This window comes from Heptranchias perlo, chromosome 2, assembly GCF_035084215.1.
Source record: "Heptranchias perlo isolate sHepPer1 chromosome 2, sHepPer1.hap1, whole genome shotgun sequence".
NCBI classification, from domain to species: domain Eukaryota; kingdom Metazoa; phylum Chordata; class Chondrichthyes; order Hexanchiformes; family Hexanchidae; genus Heptranchias; species Heptranchias perlo.
In genome coordinates, this window is record NC_090326.1 from 123003998 (window position 1) to 123022621 (window position 18624).

The 18624-nt window shown below is 42.1% G+C and overlaps 1 protein-coding gene across 2 annotated transcripts in view; it reads left to right on the top strand.

Annotated features, from left to right (window-relative positions):
- Positions 1-18624, top strand: part of rundc3b (RUN domain containing 3b) — a 118828-nt gene that overhangs the window by 56664 nt on the left and 43540 nt on the right. For both annotated transcript variants that reach the window (XM_068006945.1, XM_068006951.1), the window contains exons 3-5: positions 6050-6183; positions 10584-10669; positions 11028-11117. In XM_068006945.1, coding sequence (XP_067863046.1) covers positions 6050-6183; positions 10584-10669; positions 11028-11117 — 310 coding nt within the window. The remainder of the gene's footprint in view (positions 1-6049; positions 6184-10583; positions 10670-11027; positions 11118-18624) is intronic.

Here is an 18624-nt window from a genome sequence, read left to right on the forward strand (position 1 = left end):
ATCACTCATTGGATTTACCTACCTTGTCTAACTCTTGGGTGGTTTATTTTGTTTAAGCCCTGATAGTCAGTATTGGCAGGCTATTCTGTACTGGAGGACGTCATCGCTGAGTCCAATCCTATTCTCACCCAACATCCACAGACATGTATCTTTCCAACAGGGGCAACTGGATAACGATCAGGAGTTAGAAAGTCTCCATTGCCAAGGGCTACTAAAACCAATTGCAATGCCAAAAATGCTGTCCTGTCTGAGATCAACTAACCCAAACAGACTGGGAATGGAACTTGGGACTTTCTGGTTTGTATGGCTTAGTATTCCATCAGGTAGTGCCTTTACCACTAGGGTATAGGGGGAGTTTTATTTTTTTTTTCTGAATGAGTTACAGGGGAGTTGAAAACCCACTTTTTTTTGTTGTTTTTCATTTTCAATTATGCCATATTTTGTGCTTAAATTGTGTATCAACTGAACAGTTTTTAGTTGTGTTGACGTCATTGTGGACAGTAAACTGAAGAACTTGCAAGAACTGATTTAGTGGATAACTAAACAAAAAGGAGGGAAGTAATTGCAATTGGAAATTCTTACCCTTACAGCAGAGGTTTATTGCACCACCAGCATTGCTTAGGTACATGTGGAAAATCTGGGGACCGCAACCCAGAGTGTCCTCCGTTCACTAACTGGTACACAAGTGTAATTAATAAATTTATTAACCAATTAAATTTGAAGCTGCGTGTTAGATGATAGTATGGCACGAAAGTCGCCAGTGCAATTTTTTTTTTTTTTAAATTCGTTCACGGGATGTGGGCATCGCTGGCAAGGCCGGCATTTATTGCCCATCCCTAATTGCCCTCAAGAAGGTGGTGGTGAGCCGCCTTCTTGAACCGCTGCAGTCCGTGTGATGACGGTTCTCCCACAGTGCTGTTAGGAAGGGAGTTCCAGGATGTTGACCCAGCGACAATGAAGGAACGGCGATATATTTCCAAGTCGGGATGGTGTGTGACTTGGAGGGGAACGTGCAGGTGGTGTTGTTCCCATGCGCCTGCTGCCCTTGTCCTTCTAGGTGGTAGAGGTTGCGGGTTTGGGAGGTGCTGTCGAAGAAGCCTTGGCGAGTTGCTGCAGTGCATCCTGTGGATGGTGCACACTGCAGCCACAGTGCGCCGGTGGTGAAGGGAGTGAATGTTTAGGGTGGTGGATGGGGTGCCAATCAAGCGGGCTGCTTTATCTTGGATGGTGTCGAGCTTCTTGAGTGTTGTTGGAGCTGCACTCATCCAGGCAAGTGGAGAGTATTCCATCACACTCCTGACTTGTGCCTTGTAGATGGTGGAAAGGCTTTGGGGAGTCAGGAGGTGAGTCACTCGCCGCAGAATACCCAGCCTCTGACCTGCTCTCGTAGCCACGGTATTTATATGGCTGGTCCAGTTAAGTTTCTGGTCAATGGTGACCCCCAGGATGTTGATGGTGGGGGATTCGGCGATGGTAATGCCGTTGAATGTCAAGGGGAGGTGGTTAGACTCTCTCTTGTTGGAGATGGTCATTGCCTGGCACTTATCTGGCACGAATGTTATTTGCCACTTATCAGCCCAAGCCTGGATGTTGTCCAGGTCTTGCTGCATGCAGGCTCGGACGGCTTCATTATCTGAGGGGTTGCGAATGGAACTGAACTCTGTGCAGTCATCAGCGAACATCCCCATTTCTGACCTTATGATGGAGGGAAGGTCATTGATGAAGCAGCTGAAGATGGTTGGGCCTAGGACACTGCCCTGAGGAACTCCTGCAGCAATGCCCTGGGGCTGAGATGATTGGCCTCCAACAACCACTACCATCTTCCTTTGTGCTAGGTATGACTCCAGCCACTGGAGAGTTTTCCCCCTGATTCCCATTGACTTCAATTTTACTAGGGCTCCTTGGTGCCACACTCGGTCAAATGCTGCCTTGATGTCAAGGGCAGTCACTCTCACCTCACCAGGTATCATAGTTTCAGCATTGCCAATGCCCACAATTTCCTTAACAATTTATTGATTATTGCACAATTGGGTTAATGCATGTGATTCATGGGGATGGAGGAAATGAGAGAATTTTTTTCTCTCTCTCTCTCCCTTCTATTCATTGAAGTGTATGCACTAACACAACAGTGAAAACTTAGTAAATGATTAATGAAATTGCAAGTGTGGGCAACACTGCGAAGACCTGCAGGTCAGTTTGGTGATCACTCTTATGCTGTCGGGAGAGGTGCTGAGCTGAGGCCAGGTACTTTGTCACATGAATGTCAAAATCAGCAACTATTACATTGGATTGCAGATCTGCTATTTGCTGGCTGAAGAGGACTATTGGTGGAAGATAGTTTATCAAAATAAAATGGAGAAGATACATAACAACCAATCTCCTTCAGATTTTTTGATAACCTTTTGCATGTGGACCCTTAATAGAAAGTATTGATAGAGTATTGGTTCTAGGTCAACCTAGAAAATTAGCAAAAGCTAACTGACAGCTTCAGAAAAGCTGACGGTTACGCCTTCTGACATGTGAAAACAGGTTAGATTGAAGGTGTTATAACTTAAGTTGCAGGTATACCCAGAATTTGACCACTTCTATTGCAGGGGTCATATCTAAAGTACACAAAAGTGCAGATAGTAATGTTGGTGGATTTGGAAATTACTGAGTGGAAATGTGAGCACTGAAGGTGTGAGGTTTACTTTGAATGGAGATGTTGGGTCACTTACCCTGTCACCAGAGTGTTTAGTTTCTTTTTGACATTTATGCCGGAGTTTTTCACTTGCCGGTTCACCAGTCCGTGATTTTCTTATATGTTAAAATGAATGGACGGAAATCGGGGCTGGCGGGTGCACAAGTGGAAGACCCTAAGTTTTATTTTCTGTCTTTTTGGCATTTTTGAGCTTACTTCATTTTTGCCTTTTATACCAAAAATAATTTCTCCTGGAAGGGCTGCAGATATTTTAAATATAAAAATGATGGTAACTTTAGAGACTTCAATGAGAGAAATTTCAAGTGGTTGTGTTAAACTATTAAGCTTAAAATTACTATTGGAGATATGTTATTCTTTCAAACCTGCCTACGAGGCTTATATTGGAAATAAAAATTATTAAACACTCCAATCATCATTAAGAAAAATGTAAAGTGCACAAAAATGTGGTTTGCAGGAACAGGCATAGGGAGTTGAATGTTGTGCTGTCACATTCAGCTAACTAGCTGCTTTCAATTTGGGCTATTATCCTACTTTTGTTTGTTAATGCCACTCCTCATATTTCCCCTAAATGATGCGCTGTTATGGATGGTATGGATACGCTCCCTGGTTACTCCATGGTAACGAAAGGACCTCAATCATACGTGTTTAAACAAACTGAAAATGTTCGAAGTTACAGAACATTACCAAGCACTGCAGCTGGCCCCCAAAAGAAAAGCCAGTGTTCAGCATCTCACATCACTGTAGCGTGCCGTAGTAAAATCCTAATAATAGCACTCTCCATGTGATACATTTAAATTAAACAAAGGTCATCACCACTCTAACCCACTCCCTGTTTTATTTCCAGACCTGGAATTTCACAAGTGCAGTGACACGAATGCTCAAATAGAGTCAATTAATTTATTCATGCCAAAGAACATCTTCCTTATCTCAAAAAGGTGGCTGCAACTATTCTTGAAGAAAATAAACCTTCACATAAGACAATAGTAAGGCATGTCCCATAAAATTCCTTTAAGGAAAATAACACACACATTTTATCAAAGGCTCCATTTTTAGCAGTTTATCTGTTGTATATGATTTATTTGTGGACAATATTAAATAAATACCTCTTGTAACTGTGATTCTCAACTCAGCAAAAACCTTTCTGCCTCAAGTTTTTGTGCAACCAACAGTGGGAGAAAAGTTAATTCTAAAAAGCCTTAAGTTCTATTCTCCAATTGATTGGAGGTAACCAATATGGACCATTCAAGAAAAAAAGCTGCTAATGAGATGCTAACAAATTGGCACATGTATTGAAACACTGGGATAGAAGTTGGTATGTGTTGTGCCTGTCATTCAGGTGGAACAGGTGCTCAAAGCATGCCGATTGAGAAGTGGGACTGCCTGCGTCCAATCTTTGCAGGCATCGGGCCCTTTTCCTGGCCGTCCCGCGCAGATGCCTAAAATGCGCTTAAGGCCTTATTTGACACATTTAAGGACCCTAAAGCCTTTTGAAAACCTTGTCGAGAAATTAATCAGCGATGAACGGAGCAGGCATCAGGCCTGCCCTGCTCAGCATTCCTAAGTGGCCCCTTTGGCCGCCAACTTTTTTTTTTTTAAAAACCATCCTGTGGAGCCAGGAGGAGCAGGAGTGCTCCTCTGACTCCACAGGAGTTGCGAATGCTTCTCTTTTTCCCTCCACCCACCCCTTTCCTCCAGCCTGCTCCAATTACCCCCCCCCCCCCCAGGACTTAACTGAGGGCCGCTGCTAGCAAGGCAGGTGGCCTCACTTTGATGTCTTTGCTCAAGGGAGCTGCCTGTGGAGGCGTGACCAGCACCAACAGCTTGCGTCGAGTATGTTAATGAGGCCCAAGGACCAATTTCCATCGATCCTTTGGCCTCTTAGCTTGGTCGCGCGCTGGTTGCACGGCACCGAAAACGGCCATAGACCAATTTCTAGGCCACTGATTGTTAACTTAAAAAGCTGATCGTTGTCATGTACAAGTCTGGGAGAATGTCACCTGGTCATGCTTTCAGGTGGTAAATGGTGTATAAAACAGGAATAACTTGCAGAGTGGGAATTTTGTTTTTTTAAAAAAATATATAAATCTCTATTATGTTGTTGCCTGGAACTCAGTCTTTTGCATACAAAAATTTTGAGTGGAGAGTTGAGTTTCATTTGCTGAATCAGCATTGCTGAGTACATTTTAGCATATGAAGAAATAGTTCTGTAATAACAAGCCACAGATTATCTTAAATTCTTCTGTGCTCTCAGCAACCATCAGGGATAATTTGATGAAATATCAGACCTTGTTATGTTTTTTTTTTAGCTGCACTGTGTTCTGTATTTGTGATAAAAGCACATTAGCATTCAAGCACTCAAGCTGCTGACTAGGTTCATTATTCAGACTGTCAAGCTGGAAGTGTATTGACACTTTTTGAATGCAGTGCAGGCTGAGCATATTAATGGAAATGTGCTGACCCAAGGATGACTCAATTCTCAAGATGCCAAAGAAAATACTGTTGAGCGTGAGTTGATCAGGTGCCTTCAATATTATTCTGTAAAGATCTTACAGGAATCTGTGTTTGTAGAACATGTCAGGACTGTTCCTATGGATTCCCTCCTCTCTCCATATGATCCACTCTCCCAGAAGGCCTCCATCTAATAACTTAGCAAGATTGGATAGATATAGCCATTGAAAATGGCTGAGTTGAAATTTTAGTTAAGGCTGGGATTCCGACGTGCACTGTGAATGGGAGGAATGCAGAGTCCAATCCTCAGCGCTACTGTGATTCCATGGAATGCTGCAATATTTATGTAATTTTCCATTCCTTTCTTTCTTTCTTTCTCTCTTTCTTTCTTTCTCTCTCTCTCTCTCTCTCTCTCTCTCTCTCCACTGCTTAGCCAAGAGGTTGGGTGCAAAATCTGTCCATAAACCTCCGCTCATAGCATTTTAGACTATGAATTGTATGAACCTCAGATTTATGGGGAAGAGCCTATCTCCCAGATGGCTTCTGGATGGAGTAATATTGCAATGTACCATATGTCTTGGAGGGGGAAGAAAAAAGGAATTAACAAGACAGGTCCTGTCTTGGCATTCACAAGCACATGTGAGATTGTACTATTGCAGCATGGAGAAGCCTAAGCAATCCCACTTCCCCAGCTTTCAGATCAGATGAGACAGTAGTGGATATTTAAAGAGGATGGGTTGAAAGTGATGGAGAATTATAATGGGTGTAAGAGGGCAAATTCCTCACCTATTGAAGATTTTCAGTCTGTCTTAAAGAATCAAGTTTTGTTTCAGAGGTAAGTTACTAATTTTGTAGATCAGTATTTTTATTTGTTCTTGGTCTCCTTTTTTTGTGCTACAGGTCAAATAAATTGGTTTGGTTATGAAAGCCCTCGAAGCTTCTGGGACTTCATCCGTTTGGCGTGCAGTAAGGTTCCCCATAACTGCATCAGTAGCATTGAAAACATGGAGAACGTAAGCTCTTCAAGGGCAAAGGTTAGAAAGTGGCTGTATCTTGATATTCTGTTCTACTGTTTGCAAACATTGATTGAGTCGATGCTATCGACAGCTGCTATTGTATTGTATGAGACTCACAGTAGTGCTGTCGCTTCCCGATGGGTAGGTTTCACACAACTGGTGGCAACCCGAAAGTAAGTGCCGGGGGTGAGATCCTGGAAGGATTTAAAGATGAGCACAAGGATTTTAGCCTCGATTATAACCTGGAGCAGGTTCCATGTGGGTGAGGTGAGCGGGAGTCTCCCATGGTCTTGTCAGCGTGAAGCTTGGGCCATTTTAACTCCCAGGTCTTATTTTAATATTTTAAGATGTCTCCTGCATATAGGCCATGGGCAGGAATAGGAGCAGGAGTCAGACGTCTCTGGGGACCCAAGGAAACGGTCCCTGGCATAAGGTAAGTGCTGGGATGGTGTGGCCGTTTGCTGAACTGATGCCAGTCAGGGGAGCGAAAGACAAGATCATGACAGAGGAGGCCCAAGGATTCCTTGTGGGGCCTGGAGGGGCCCTCCTGCTCCACCTGGACCCCAAGGAATCCGTCCAAAAAATGTTAAAAATATAACATCATGCTGCTAGAATTCCGGCAGTTAAAATGTCACTGGGCACAAATCAGTTGGCAGTGGTACAAATCTACTGACCACCATTTTAACCACTACCCACCCCATTCATGCTGGGTGAAAATCTGGCCTTTTAAATTTAATGTAGTGAGGAATTTGGGGCCAGTGCAGGTCAGTGAGGATGGAGGTGATGGGTGAGTGGGACTTAATGCAGGACAACATTTTGGACCAGTTGGAGTTTACGAAGGGGGAAGGACGACACGAGAGAAATCACATCGAGAGGTGGAAAAAGCCTGGATAAAGGTTTTAGCGGCAGAGGGGCTGAGGTGGAGGTGGTTAATGTTGTGTAGGTGGAAATAAGCAGTCTTGGTAATGGATGGGAAGCTCAATTCCGGGACAAACAGGGCACCAAGGTTTCACCCGGTCTGATTCAACCTGAGTGATTGGCCTGGGAGGGGGACGGAATCAGTGAGAGGAATGTGAATTTTATGGTGAATGCTGAAATTAATGGGCTGGATTTTGCTGTGAGCGGTGAATGGTGCCAGCACTTGCTCATAGACTTCCTAAGGGGTTCTGCACAGCATGTTCCTGTAAATTAGAGATCCATTCTACAGGGCATCTGGGACCTGTGTGAACAGGACCAGCAACTCTTAAACAATCAGATTGAAGCATCGTTCATAACAGCAGAGTCTGAACCAGGAAGTGTAAGTTAGAATAGTGAATTCAAAGTCAAATCAGGTACAGAAAGGGAAATAAAGAGAGGGAAAGAAAGATTGGATTAAGAGACAGAGATAAAAGAGAGAGAAAGATAAAGTAAGAACATTTTTTAAACTTTTATTTAAATGTCCAACAATAATTAAAATCTGAAGGAATGAGACTCCACACTTGTAAAAGTAAATTTTCAGTGCCAGTAATTAAGACTTACCACTCCGTTAAAAGGGTACTTACACTGGAATGGACAAGGTCTAACTTTCTTTGATGAGTTTACTCTGTGTCTATGAGGTAAGTGCAGAAACTTCATGCTGTTCAATTCATTTGAACGGTAAATCAATGGCGCGAGGAGCAAGGTATCTCGGGCAGCAACTTTCGGATTTCTGTGTTTAACGGTGCATGTGCGGTCGCCAGAAGCCGCTGTTCGATTTGCACATAAATAACAGTGAGCGCTGTTAGCCTCACTGTTATTTTTACAGCAAAATCCAGCCCTACAGCTTTCATCTTCCTGATGTTTAGTTGAAGGAAGTTGTGACTCATCCATGAGGTAATAACAGATGGGGGTGAGGGGGTGAATTTTAACCCCCAAGGGTGTTTTGGGGGCAGGTGGGTAGTTAAAATAGTTGATTTTTCAAGCACGACTGCAACCCGGCTCCAACATGCCAACGTCTGGGTTTAACTGTTTGAATGCTTGCGATTAAACTACTTGCCGCTGTCGGGAACTTAATTAGTGCAGGCGGGCGAGTAGTTATCGCAGCAATTAGCGTCTTTATGCAATTTTAAATAGGTCTTTTTAAATTGATTTTCACTGACCTTTTTAAATTTAACACCACCAACGGGTTTCCCAGGGCTCATTAATCTCGTCAGTGAAAGGGAGGTGAGAAGGGCCGGATCTTGAGGTAAGTGCCTTTATTGCACTGCTTGTGGGCCAGGAGAAGCAGGAGTGTTTCCTCCAGGCACAATAAGCTTACCTGCCACGATGGGACGCCCATGATCGACCGACCACTCTCAGCCCCTCCCCGTAGTGTCCCAAACCCCCCCACCCAGGCGTCCGATTTACCCCCCTCCCCAAAACGGCGTCCGAGGCCCTGATCTCTCCTTCTCCCCCATCCAAACTCCACTCCCCGGCCTGCTTTCCCGCCCTACAGGCATTCAGTAGGACCTGTGGGAATCCCATACTTCCGGGTTTCCAGTCCGCAAACCCCACACCGCTCTCTTCCTGGCTCCAAGTTAATATCTGGGCCAAGCTGTCTGATGGCACAGATGTGGTCATGAGGTTGAGAGTAGTGGAGGGTGTCATCAGATTATATATGGAAGCTATTTTGTGCCTGCAGATGATGTCATCCAGGGGCAAAATGTAGATACAAGCATGGGCAACTCTGGAAGTGATAGTGCAGGGTGATCATTTAAATAGTGCAGGGTGACCATTTTATTTTAAATAGAGTATCATAAAATAGTGGACAGAGGAATCTCTTGTGTACACACTAATATGTCTATTACTAGTGTTGCATAGTGATTTCAACCACTAAGAGTGTACAGTGTGGTTCTATAACTCATAGGTCAATGCTTCCCCAATAACTGGGGAAGCATTGACCTATGAGTTATAGAACCACACTGTGAGCTTATCCACTAAGTAGCTGAGCTTTACAATCCAGTGGGGTTCTACATTTGTGCTGAGTTAACAGATCTCAGCTAGGGCGGTGGGTATTTTTAAAAAATTTGTTCATGGGATGTGGGCGTCACTGGCAAGGCCAGCATTTATTGCCCATCCCTAATTGCCCTTAGAGAAGGTGGTGAAGAGCCGCCGCCTTGAACTTCAAAGGGCGATTAAGAAATGACCACAATGCTGTGGGTCTGGAGTCACATATGGGCCAGACCGGGTAAGGACGGCAGGTTTCCTTCCCTAAAGGGCATTAGTGAACCAGATGGGTTTTTACAACAATCTGGTAGTTTTATGGCCATTACTGATACTAGTTTTATTTATTCCAGATTTTATTTAATTGAATTTAAATTCCCTAGCTGCCATAGTGGGATTTGAACTTATGACTCTGGATTATTAGTCCAGGCCTCTGGATTACTAGTCCAGTAACGTAGCCACTATGCTACCGTACCCTGTTGTGCTACTCTTGTCCTTAGAGGGGGATAGATTGGCCAGGGTTTCTGCGGTTGATTTGCTATTCAGTGTTCCTTGCTGGAAGTGTACAAAAATGAAGGACAACTTTGGTTGAGGATAGCATTGGGCTTGGCTGTGAGGCCTCCATAGCTCAATAACCTGCTGACATCCATTGTTGAGATACATGCATAAATAATAGCAATTTGGGCAAAGTAGCAGAGGTACCTCGCCCTCAGGACAGGAAGAAAAAGAAAATCAGTGAAGGGGGAAATCATAATTCCATCAAAAAACTAGTTGAATTGGAATGCATTGCTCTAAAATTGTATTTTAGTAGTACTCAGTCTTGCTGATTTCTCAGTCTAGTCCTTTACACACCCATGTGAAACAAATAATCAAAAGGCCAAGTGGTTTGCCATGGCACTACGTCCCAAAACAAATCTTGCAAATTTCTACACTTACCGCCAGTAGCATGATTCGGTGTTCAGATACCACAATTTGACACAAATATTGGTTTCTGAGCAGATCCAGATGATAAATCACTTGCCCTAATAATTCATGTTTCTATAAATTGGTAGCATGTACACTTCATCTGTTTCTTGTTAACACCTCCATTGCTGACAGCTGATTAAATTTGTATTCAAATGATGTTCTTCTGTGGGTCTTTTTCTGTATCAGCCTGATTGAGCATCCACAGGAGGTCAGAGAGACTGGCACTGCTGTCATAAGATGCCCCTTTTCATATAATGAGAGTAACTACTTAAAATGCAGTGCTAGGCATTTATTTCCTTACAGCTGTGATTATACTTTTTACTGTCAGCAAGCCGTAGGAATTGTTGCCTGAATGGTATGTAAAATACTGGCTTCCACATGGCTGATGTAAATGTGTCTTGTGTTGTCACCATATGAAGCTGTCAGTGCAGTGAACAGAAGAATGATGTAGCTGTTTGCACAATGCATTTTAATGTTGTAATGCTTCTCTTCGGCCTCTTGTAACTTGACAGGGCAGAGCATGGATCCGCGTAGCACTTATGGAGAAGCGTTTATCTGAGTATATCTCTACTTCCCTGAGGGACATCAAAACAACCAGGTCTTTACAAATTATCCATGTAATGTGACGCCTACGATATAACAGCAGAAACTAATGAAATTGAACTTAGATTGACTTTATTAAATTTTTTTTTTTAAAAAGCAGTCTGCAGCTTGTTACTGGTAATGAATGATATAAATTTAGTTTTTTGATTCATTAACCAGAAGACTATTGTAAAGATGCTGTACAACATTTATTTGCCCTCTGATTTGCTTGGCCAGATATGTAATATTGTTCATTGCCCAGCTGATTTATGTCGATATATAGCATTAAAACTGATTGAGATGATATCTTAGCTCATCTGTTCCCTAGATTGATTTGAGGCTCTGAATGACTTTTGTTAAAATTCCCCTTACAGGAGATATTACGAAGATGGGGCAATTGTACTGGGAGAAGAAGCAAATATGCTTGCTGGCATGCTGCTTGGACTCAATGCTATTGACTTCAGGTATTTGATCTAACTTATTTCTATGAATTCTGTTAGATTGCAAATATATCAAGGTTTGAGACAGTTATATGTTTACAGTGATGCAGGTTAGATAGACCCAAGTTATACCAATAGTTACACATTGTGTGTTTCTGTATGATTGTTTTCTGGCTGGGAAAATACACGCACACAGTTCTGCTCACCGTTTGACATATGCAGGTTAAACTTTAATGTTAACAAACAAACAGCAAGTCAGTCCATTTTCTGTGAACACTGTACAGATTAAAAATGCAGTTTAAACAGATCCCAGGTAGTTGTGAAGTGTATATCCACTCTGGATGGTATAGGGCACTACAATTATTGGGAATGCTTGGTGGCAGCCATCTGGGCTCCAAATAAGTGGTCCTGATTAAGCAAATAGACAAGGGGGTTATACAAACCAAAGGTTTCAGATTAGGGGAGACTGTCAGGATGGAGAGACAAAGGTTCCATTGGTCACTGACAATTTTGAAGTAAGTGTATTTTGTTTGAAGAATATAACACTAAAAGTGCACAAGCATGCTGAACCACCTTCGGTTGACTGAACGTAATTGGTTTCGAGAACACTTAGAAGTGATACTAGTGCTGGCCATCCTGAGACAAGGGACACTCGATCACACAGTCCAATGAAATGCTTGAGAATATTTTTTAAAACTTCGTTTTGCACTGGTTTCAGTTATACTGCCACAGGTGCAAAACGCAAATCATGAGAGGCTACCTCCCAGCTATCACACTGCTTGCCTAGGTTTAATTCAGGCTACTTCACACCCAAGTTATAGCACAGATTTTATATTGGCATGAAGCTGAAACCACTGCTCATTGACCCAAAAGTGTATGGTATAACTAATCTATTACTTTGTGCTCTAGTCTGGAAGTAGCAATTCAAGATTTGTGTATGTACTTGTACAGGGAACGATTTCAAAATCTGTAGATGACACAAAACTTGGAAGGGTAGTAAACAATGAGGAGGATAGTGATAGGCTGCAAGAGGATATAGACAGGCTGGTGGCATGGGTGGACACGTGGCAGATGAAAAATGTGAAGTGATACATTCCGGTAGGAAGAACGAGGAGAGACAATATAAACTAGAGGGCACAACTCCAAAAAGGGTACAAGAACAGAGAGATCTGAGGGTATATCTGCACAAATCGTTGAAGGTGGCAGGGCAGGTTGAGGAAGCTGCTAAAAAAGCATACGGGTCCTGGGCTTTATAAATAGAGGCATCGAGTACAAAAGTATGGAAGTCATGATGAACCTTTATAAAACACTGCTTTGGCCACAACTGAAGTATTGTGTCCAGTTCTGGGCACCGGAATTTAGGAAAGATGTGAAGGCCTAAGAGAGGGTGCAGAAAAGATTTACTAGAATGATCCAGGGCTGAGGGACTTCAGTTACGTGTATAGACTGGAGAAGCTGGGGTTGTTCTCCTTGGAACAGCAAAGGTTGCAAGGAGATTTGATAGAGGTATTCAAAATAATGAAGGGTCTCGTAAGAGTAGACAGAGAGAAACTGTTCCCATTGGTGGAAGAGTCAAGAACCGGAAGACATAGATTTAAGGTGATTGGCAAAAGGTGACATGAGGAAAAACTTTTTTACACAGCAAGTGGTTAGGATCTGGAATTGCCTGAGGGGGTGGTGGAGGCAGATTCAATCATGGCCTTCAGCAGGGAACTGGATAAGTACTTGAAAGAAAAGAATTTGCAGGGCTACGGGGAAAGGGCGGAGGAGTGGGACTAGCTGGATTGCTCTTGCATAGAGCTGGCGCGGACTTGATGGACCGAATGGCCTCCTTCCGCACTGTAACATTTCTATGATTCTAAAAGAACTTGTAAATACTGGAAATCTGAAACAAAATAGGAAATTCTGGAAATACACAGCAGGTCAGTCAGCATCTGGAAAGTGAAGTTAATGTTTTGGTAATAATCCTTCATGTCAACGTACTCCGTTCTGACTAAGAAACATTGACCTATTTTTTTTCTTTCTAGATCTTGACCGTCCTGCTCTTTGTTTCCAACATTTTCTGTTCTTCCAGGTTTTGTCTGCATTTTATGCGGCAAATCTGAAATAAAGAACCCGTACAAATTACCCCTGATCGTTTATCTCATTGCTGTTTGTGGGACCTTTTGTGCAAATTGGCTGTCATGTTTAGCCAGATTACAACAGTGCCTACACTTCAAAAATACTTCATTAACTGTGAAACACTTTGGGGCGTCCTGAAGAAACGAAAGGTGCTAAATAAATGCAAATTTGTTCTTTTTAAGAACATAAGAAATAGGAGCAGGAGTAGGCCATACGGCCCCTCGAGCCTGCTCCACCATTCAATAAGATCATGGCCGATCTTCGACCTCCACTCCACTTTCCCCCCTGATCCCCATATCCCTTGATTCCCCTAGAGTCCAAAAATCTATCTATCTCAGCCTTGAACATATTCACCAACTCGGCATCTACAACCCCCAGGGGTGGGGAATTCCAAAGATTCACAACCCTGTGAGTGAAGAAATTCCTCCTTATCTCAGCCTTAAATGGCCGACCCCTTATTCTGAGACTATGCCCTCTAGTTCTAGACACTCCAGCCAGGGGAAACAACCTCTCAGCATCTACCCTGTCAAGCCCCCTCAGAATCCTATGTTTCAATGTGATCCCCTCTCATTCTTCTAAACTCCAGAGAGTGTAGGCTCATTTTACTCAACCTCTCTTCATAGGACAACCCTCTCATCCCAGGAATTAATCTAGTGAACCTTCGTTGCACCGCCTCTAAGGCAAGTATATCCTTCCTTAGATAAGGAGACCAAAACTGTATGCAGTACTACAATTGTAGTAAGACTTCTTTACTCTTGTACTCCAACTCCCTTGCAATAAAGGCCAACATACCATTTGCCTTCCTAATTGCTTGCTGTACCTGCATGTTAATTTTCTGTGTTTCTTGTCCGAGGACACCCAAATCCTTCGAAACACTAACATTTAATAGTTTTGCACCATTTTTTTAAAAATTCTATTTTCTATTCTTCCTACCAAAGTGAATAACCTCACATTTCCCCACATTATATTCCATCTGCCACCTTCTTGCCCACTCACTTAACCTGTCTATATCCCTTTGTGGACTCTTCGTGTCCTCCTCACAGCTTACTTTCCCACCTAGCTTTGTATCATCAGCAAACTTGAATACATTACACTCGGTCCCTTCATCTAAGTCATTAATATAGATTGTAAATAGCTGAGGCCCAAGCATTGATCCTTGCGGGACTCCACTAGTTACAGCCTGCCAACCTGAGAATGACCTGTTTATCCCTACTCTCTGTTTTCTGTCCTCTATCCATGCTAAAATATTATCCCAACCCCATGAGCCCTTATCTTGTGTCTGTCTTCATTGTCGAGGATACAAATAACGTGCCAGAAATAATTGTGAATCAAGAGGTGAAAGGGAGGGAGGAACTTAAAACATTTACAATCACCATGGAAAGGGTTCTGAAAAAAATATTAGAACTAAAAGCTGACAACTCCCCAGGTCCTGACAGACTTCATCCTAGGGTCTTAAAAGAAGCGGCTGCAGAGATAGTAGATGCAATGGTATTAATTTTCCAAAATTCCCTAGACTCTGGAAGAGTCCCATTAGATTGGAAAATAGTGAATGTAACTCCTCTATGCAAGAAAGGAGGGAGACAGAAAACAGGAAACTACAGGCCAGTTAGCTTAACATCTGTCATAGGGAAAATGCTAGAATCTATTATTAAGGGGGTTATAGCAGGGCACTTAGAAAATCTCAATGCAATCAGGCAGAGTCAACACGGCTTTGTGAAAGGGAAATCGTGTTTGACTAATTTATTAGAGTTCTTTGAGAAAGTAACAAGCAACGTGGATAAAGGGGATCCTGTGGATGTGGTGTAATTGGATTTCCAGAAGGCTTTTGACAAGGTGCCACATCAAAGGCTACTACACAAAATAAAAGCTCATGGTGTAGGGGGCAACATATTAGCATGGATAAAGGATTGGTTAGCTAACAGGAAACGGAGAGCAGGCATAAATGGGTCATTTTCAGGTTGGCAAGATGTAATGAGTGGAGTGCCACAGGGATCAGTGCTTGGCCTCAACTATTTACAATCTATATCAATGACTTGGATGAAGGGACCGAATGTATGGTTGCTAAATTTGCTGACGACACAAAGGTAGGTAGGAAAGTAAATTATGAAGAGGACATAAGGAGTCTGCAAAGGGATATAGATAGGTTTTGTGAGTGGGCAAAAATTTGGTAGATGGAGTATAATGTAGGAAAATGTGAACTTGTCCACTTTGGCAGGAGGAATAGAAAAGCAGCGTATTATTTAAATGGAGAGAGATTGCAGAACTCTGAGGTACAGAGGGATCTGGCTGTCCTAGTACATGAATCACAAAAAGTCAGTATGCAGGTACAGTAAGCGATTAGGAAGGCAAATGGAATGTTGTCATTTATTGCAAAGGGAAAGGAATATAAAAGTAGAGACTGTTCAGATAAGGTTCACTCGACTGATTAGTGGGATGAGGTGGTTATCTTATGAGGAAAGGTTGGACAAGTTGGGCCTGTATACACTGGAGTTTAGAAGAATGAGAGGTGATCTTATTGAAACATATAAGATCCTGAGGAGACTAGAAGGGGTAGATGCTGAGAGGATGTTTCCCCTTTTGGGAGAGACTAGAACTAGGGGCCAAAGTTTAAAAATAAGGGGTCTCCCATTTAAGACAGAGATGAGGAGAATTTTTTTCTGAGAGTCGTGAGTCTGTGGAACTCCCTTCCCCAGAGAGCGGTAGAGGCAGGGTCATTGAATATTTTGAAGGCTGAGTTGGATAGATTCCTGATTAACAAGGGAGTCAAAGGTTATAGTAGGTAGATGGGAAAGTATTGTTGAGGTTGCAATCAGATCAGCCATGATCTTATCAAATGGCAGAGCAGACTCGAGGGGCCGAATGGCCCACTCCTGCTCTTAATTTGTATGTAACAACCTTTTATGTGGCACCTTATTGAATGCCTTTTGGAAATCCAAATATACTACCTCCTCTTTATCTACCCTGCTAGTTACATCCTCAAAAAACTGTACTAGATTTGTCAAACACTATTTCCCTTTTCATAAAACCACGTTGACTCTGCCTAATTAGATTATGATTTTCTAAGTGCCTTGTTACCACTTCCTTAATAATGGATTCCAGCATTTTCCCAATGACTGATGTCTGACTAACAGGCCTGTAGTTCGCTGTTTTCTCTCTCCCTCCTTTCTTGAATAGCAGGGTTATATTTGCTACCTTCCAATCCGCTGGGACATCCTAGAATCTAGGGAATTTTGGAAGATCATGACCAATGCATCCACTATCTCTGTAGCCACTTCTTTTAGACCCCTTGGATGTAGACTATCAGGTCAGGGGATTTATCAGCTTTTAGTCCCATGAGTTTCTCCTCTTCGCAACATTATGGGCCTCTTCTTCTAATCTAATACTAGTTTTAACTTCTTTAGTTAGCCACGGATGAATCACTTTTCCCCGTTGCAGTTTTTATTTCTCAATGGAATGTATATTTGTTGAGAATATTGAAATATTTCTTTAAATGTTTGCCAATTGCTTATCTACCGTCATACCTTTTAATCTAATTTCCCAATCTATCTTAGCCAACTCGCCCCTCATACCTATGTAATTGGCTTTATTTAAGTTGAAGACTCTCGTTTTGGATTTAAGTATGTCACTCTGAAACTCAATGTGAAATTCTATCATCATATAATCACTCTTCCCCAGGGGATCCTTTATTGTGAGATTGATAATTAACCCTCTCTCATTACAGAAGACATCTAAAATAGCCTGTTCCTGCTTGGTTCCATGACATGTTGTTCTAGGAAACTGTCTCGAATGCATTCCATGAATTCGTCCTCCAGACTACCTTTGCCAATTTAATTTGTCCAGTCTATATGAAGATTAAAGCCCCCCATGATTATTGCTTTAGCTTTGTTACAATCTCCTATTATTTCTTGATCAATACTATGTCCAACAGTATAGCTACTGTTAGGGGGCCTATAAACTACTCCCACCAGTGTTTTCTGTCCCTTGTCATTTTTTATTTTCCACCCATACTGATTCTACTTCCTTATTCTGCGAGCCAAGATCCTTTCTCACTTCTGTCCTTATGTCATCCTTTATTATTAGGGCTACCTCACCTTTTCCATTCTGCCTGTCTTTTCAAAATGTCAAGTACCCTGGAATATTTAGTTCCCAACTTTGGTCACATTTTCTTTCTGGATATAAATATTGACCAATGAATTAAAATATTTTGAATCAGCTTCATGATAACATTTGGGATCCTTCGGAATGTTGCAGTGACTTCACCATAAGAAACATATTTGATGTTGTAAATACAAGAAACTGAATTAAAAAGCAAGAAAGTTATGCTAAACCGTTATAAATCACTAGTTAGGCCTCAGCTAGAGTATTGTGTCCAATTCTGGGCCCCCACCCTTAGGAAGGCTGTCAAGGCCTTGGAGACGGTGCAAAAGAGATTTACTAGAATGGGGTACCAGGGATGAGGGACTTTAGTTATGTGCGGAGAATAGAGAAGCTGGCTTTGCTCTCCATAGATCAGAGAAGGTTAGGGCGAGATTTAATAGAGATGTTCAAAATTATGAAAGGTTTTGATAGAGTAAATAGGGAGAAACTGTTTCCACTGGCAGGAAGATCAATAACTTGAGGACACAGTTTTAAAGTATTTGGAAAAAGAACCAGAGGGGAGATGAGCAGAATTTTTTATACGCAACATGTTGTGATCTGGAATGCACTGCCTGAAATTGTGGTGGAAGCCCATTCAATCGTCATTTTCAAAAGGGAATTGGATATATACTTGATGGGGGGGGGGGGGGGGGGGGGGAATTGCAGGGCTATGGGGAAAAAGAAGGGAAGTTGGACAAATTGGAAGCTCTTTCAAAGAGCTGGCGCAGGCATGAAGGGCCGAATGGCTTCCTTCTGTGTTGTATGTTTCTATGATTCTAAAAATACCGATTTTGATTTTGCTTTAGTTGGTAGCTCCTGCTTTCTTCAATAAATCTTAAAAGAGCAGTATTAGCATCAGTTGGCAAAGTTGAAAGACAGTATTATTGAGGATAAGAGAATGCACAGGCTGCCTGTTTTCATTAGGCAGACTGAATATTCTTTTTAACATATGTTCTAAGCAAGTACCAAACAGCCTGTATGTCACAGCATCAATTTGCAGAACATTAGCATTCGAAACTCTTCTGTTTTTCAGTGACGGAAACTGTGGTTTTTAATTTCAGAAAATCTCTAATCCATGAGTTAATGAATTTTTTTTCTTGTCTTATTTTCATCTCAAACATATTCAAAATTGTAGATTGAGGACAATTATTCCATTCTGCCATGGAGGTTTTAAAAAAAAAATAAACTTTACATACAATAAATAAGGTATTGGACAGTGATTTTTTTTAAATTACTGATTTGGCCAAATCTTTAAAGTATTCATGCCTGTCTA